We start from the raw sequence: 1,026 nt of genomic DNA, 5'->3' as shown, positions 1-1,026 counted from the left end.
AGGGTAGAGGCAGGGTCTCCTCCAAGTGTAACCCAGGGACGGAGATGGACAAACATCGGAACCTAGGGCCTCCCCCGGGCCAAAAGGCGTGGCCAGGCAACCTATTGACCGTCGCGAGATGCTTAGAAAGCGCACTGCTACCCCACTCAACCTAGCCCAGACCGTCCGCGGGACCGGCGCGCGGCCGCAGCCCCCGCCCCCCAGCCCCCCAGCCCGCAGTGCTCTTACCTCCACACCTGCCCCATCTGCAGCAGGTGGATGACCGACTGCCAGATCCACACGGAGAGGCGGCACAGACGCTGCGCCCCCGGGGTGGCCGAGCCCCCCGCACCCGGGCCGCCGCGGGCCGCGCCGTGGCCGTAGCCGGCCCCCATCATCGGGGGTCCCCGGCTGCTGAGCCCCTCCACGGCGCCTAGCCCGCCGCCCGTGTAGTCCTGCACGAACCAGCGGAAGCTCAGGCTCTGCACCAGCAGCGACGGCACCAGCACGAAGAACAGGGTCAGCCCGAAGCAGCCGTAGTCCCCCTTGCGGTAGTAGTCGAGGGCCAGCCACAGGTCGGTACCCACGTCCCCGAAGAACACCAGCAGCGCTAGCACGATCCACAGGCAGTCGAGCCACGGCCGCTCCACCTGCGGCGACGCGGGCTGCGGTCGGCCGGCCGAGGGCGTCGGGGGGTGGCGGCCGGCGGCCCCGGGCGGCTGCAGCGGCTGGTCCCCCCCGTCGGCGGCGGCGGCGCTGCGGCGCGGCTTCTTGCCCAGCAGCGAGCGCAGGCAGGCGGAGCGGCAGCCCCAGTAGCACGAGGAGGTGTTGCAGCAGTGGCAGATGTGCAGCGAGCTGCTCTCGCCGGGCTCGCTGCCGTCGCCGCCGCCGCAGCCGCCTCCCCCGGGCTCCCCGTCCTCCTCGCCGCTGCCCACCGCCTCGTCCAGGTTGTGCAGCTGGGCGAAGCCCACCCCCACGCCACCGCCATCGGATTTCGCCGCCATCTTGACTCTCTTCCCAGCTCCGGAGGTTGGGGGGGAGGGACGG

General features: G+C 72.5%; 1 protein-coding gene and 1 long non-coding RNA gene across 2 annotated transcripts in view; one reads left to right on the top strand and one right to left on the bottom strand.

Annotated features, from left to right (window-relative positions):
* The window catches only part of Xkr6 (XK related 6), a 218,513-nt gene extending 217,509 nt beyond the window's left edge, over nt 1-1,004 (bottom strand). The window contains exon 1 of the mRNA XM_031362167.1: nt 229-1,004. Coding sequence (XP_031218027.1) covers nt 229-983 — 755 coding nt within the window. The 5' untranslated portion in view covers nt 984-1,004. The remainder of the gene's footprint in view (nt 1-228) is intronic.
* The window catches only part of LOC116084887, a 39,039-nt gene continuing 38,217 nt past the window's right edge, over nt 205-1,026 (top strand). The window contains exon 1 of the long non-coding RNA XR_004116306.1: nt 205-554. This is a non-coding gene — a long non-coding RNA (uncharacterized LOC116084887). The remainder of the gene's footprint in view (nt 555-1,026) is intronic.

The sequence above is a fragment of the Mastomys coucha genome, unplaced genomic scaffold (genome assembly GCF_008632895.1).
Source record: "Mastomys coucha isolate ucsf_1 unplaced genomic scaffold, UCSF_Mcou_1 pScaffold9, whole genome shotgun sequence".
In the NCBI taxonomy this organism is placed as follows: Eukaryota; Metazoa; Chordata; class Mammalia; order Rodentia; family Muridae; genus Mastomys; species Mastomys coucha.
The sequence above is the reverse complement of the archived record's forward strand: the minus strand, read 5'-3'. Positions and strand labels throughout refer to the sequence as shown.